The sequence below is a fragment of the Silurus aristotelis genome (assembly GCF_946808225.1).
Source record: "Silurus aristotelis genome assembly, chromosome: 9".
Classification (NCBI taxonomy): Eukaryota; Metazoa; Chordata; class Actinopteri; order Siluriformes; family Siluridae; genus Silurus; species Silurus aristotelis.
In genome coordinates, this window is record NC_139582.1 from 31,131,961 (window position 1) to 31,134,460 (window position 2,500).

General features: G+C 39.5%; 1 protein-coding gene across 1 annotated transcript in view; it reads left to right on the top strand.

Annotated features, from left to right (window-relative positions):
* The window catches only part of LOC310731639 (low-density lipoprotein receptor-related protein 1B-like), a 192,181-nt gene that overhangs the window by 139,271 nt on the left and 50,410 nt on the right, over window positions 1–2,500 (top strand). Inside the window, 1 exon segment of the mRNA XM_083551296.1 lies at window positions 702–830. Coding sequence (XP_083407422.1) covers window positions 702–830 — 129 coding nt within the window.

Genomic DNA, 2,500 nt, shown 5'->3' on the forward strand with positions numbered 1-2,500 from the left:
ATAGATGTCATGTTCCCGTGTCAGTAACGATGTGTTTTCTCGTCTGTGTGTGTGTGTGTGTGTGTGTGTGTGTGTGTGTGTGTGTGTTAGTTGTTATAGATGTCATGTTCCCGTGTCAGTAACGATGTGTTTTCTCGTCTGTGTGTGTGTGTGTGTGTGTGTGTGTGTGTGTGTGTGTGTGTGTGTGTGTGTGTGTGTTAGTTGTTATAGATGTCATGTTCCCGTGTCAGTAACGATGTGTTTTCTCGTCTGTGTGTGTGTGTGTGTGTGTGTGTGTTAGTTGTTATAGATGTCATGTTCCCGTGTCAGTAACGATGTGTTTTCTCGTCTGTGTGTGTGTGTGTGTGTGTGTGTGTGTGTGTGTGTGTGTTAGTTGTTATAGATGTCATGTTCCCGTGTCAGTAACGATGTGTTTTCTCGTCTGTGTGTGTGTGTGTGTGTGTGTGAGTGTGTGTGTTAGTTGTTATAGATGTCATGTTCCCGTGTCAGTAACGATGTGTTTTCTCGTCTGTGTGTGTGTGTGTGTGTGTGTGTGTGAGTGTTAGTTGTTATAGATGTCATGTTCCCGTGTCAGTAACGATGTATTTTCTCGTCTGTGTGTGTGTGTGTGTGTGTGTGTGTGTGTGTGTGTGTGTGTGTGTGTGTTAGTTGTTATAGATGTCATGTTCCCGTGTCAGTAACGATGTGTTTTCTTGTCTCAGTGCTGAACTCTTCCTGTAACACACACTCGGAGTTTCAGTGTGTGAGTGGAGAGTGTATCGACTATGAGCTGGTGTGTGATGGCGTCTCTCACTGCATGGACGAGTCTGATGAGAGGACACGGTACTGCGGTGAGTGTGAGGGACACACTCCACTTCACCTTATCTCACAATACTTTTCTCCTCTCTAATTGGTCGATCACTGATCAGACATGTATTTTAACACGCTTGTTTGCTTTGATACACTATGGTTTCCATAGTAACAGCATGCTCACAGCGATATATATACAACACACACTGCGCTCATCACCTCAATGAAGATGTGTCATACAATGACTTCATATTAACGTGACATCTACATGACGGAACAAGTTTCTTGAATATCTCAGCAATATCCCAGAAATATCTCAGCCATATCTCAGCCATATCTCAGTAATAACCCAGTAATATCCCAGTAATAATAAAGAGTTGCCACGGCTGCTCATCAGGGATAAACACACACCGTTCACCTTGTTTACAGACTGTTGATTTCTGTAAAGCTGCTTTGAGACAATGTCTGTTGTGAAAAGCGCAATAGAAATAAACTTGCCTTAATGTCTCAGCAATATCCCCCTAATAACCCAGTTATATATCAGTATTATTCCAGAAATATTATCAATAACCCAGCAATATCCCCATAATAACCCAGTAATAACCAAGTAATAACCGAGTAATATCTAAGCAATGTCCCAGAAATATCTTAGCATTAACCCAGTAATATCTCAGCAATAACCTATTAATAACCAATAATTTTCCAGTAATAACCCAGAAATAGCCCAGTAACAACCCAGTTATATCAGTAATAACCCAGAAATAGCCCAGTAACAACCCAGTTATATCAGTAATATCCCAGAAATATCCCAGTAACAACCCAGTTATATCAGTAATATCCCAGAAATATCTCAGTAATAACCCAGTAATATCAGTAATATCCCAGTAACAACCCAGTTATATCAGTAATATCCCAGAAATATCTCAGTAATAACCCAGTAATATCTCAGCAATATCCCAGTAATAACAAATTAATATTCCAGCAATATATCAGTTATTTCTCAGCAATAGCCCAGTAATAACCCATTAAGAGCTCACTAATATTTCAGTAATAACCCAGTAATAACCCATTAAGAGCTCACTAATATTTCAGTAATAACCCAGTAATAACCCATTAAGAGCTCACTAATATTTCAGTAATAACCCAGTAATAACCCAGTAAGATCTCAGTAAAGCAGCTGCATCACTCGACTCTGAACACCAACTTTCTCTTCTGTACTTTAAACTTTTGTACTCACTGATCCTGAGATTCATCATAAATCATTACTCATTTGTACAATAACACTGAGAGAGAGAGAGAGAGAGAGAGAGAGAGAGAGAGAGAGATGGCTAGATAGAAGTTTAATTAAATTCACTTAAATTCAAGAAAAATTTCAGAAGAAACACCGGATTTGGCAGCACTGAAAGACAGAAGCTTCTAATTTGAAGCGTGTTCATCAACATCAACGTCCAGCTAAAAGGTCATAGAACTACATCAGGCTAACACACATTAAACACAACAAACACCAAACAAAAAACAAACAAAACAAACAATAACACCAAACACAAAAAACACACATCAAACACACATCAAATACACACAAAAAAACCACAACAAACACACATTAAACGCCCCGTCTCTCTCTCTCTCTCTCTCTCTCTCTCTCTCTCTCTCTCTCTCTCTCTCTCTCTCTCTCTCTCTCTCTTTTCCTCTTTCTCTCCCCCGTCTCTCT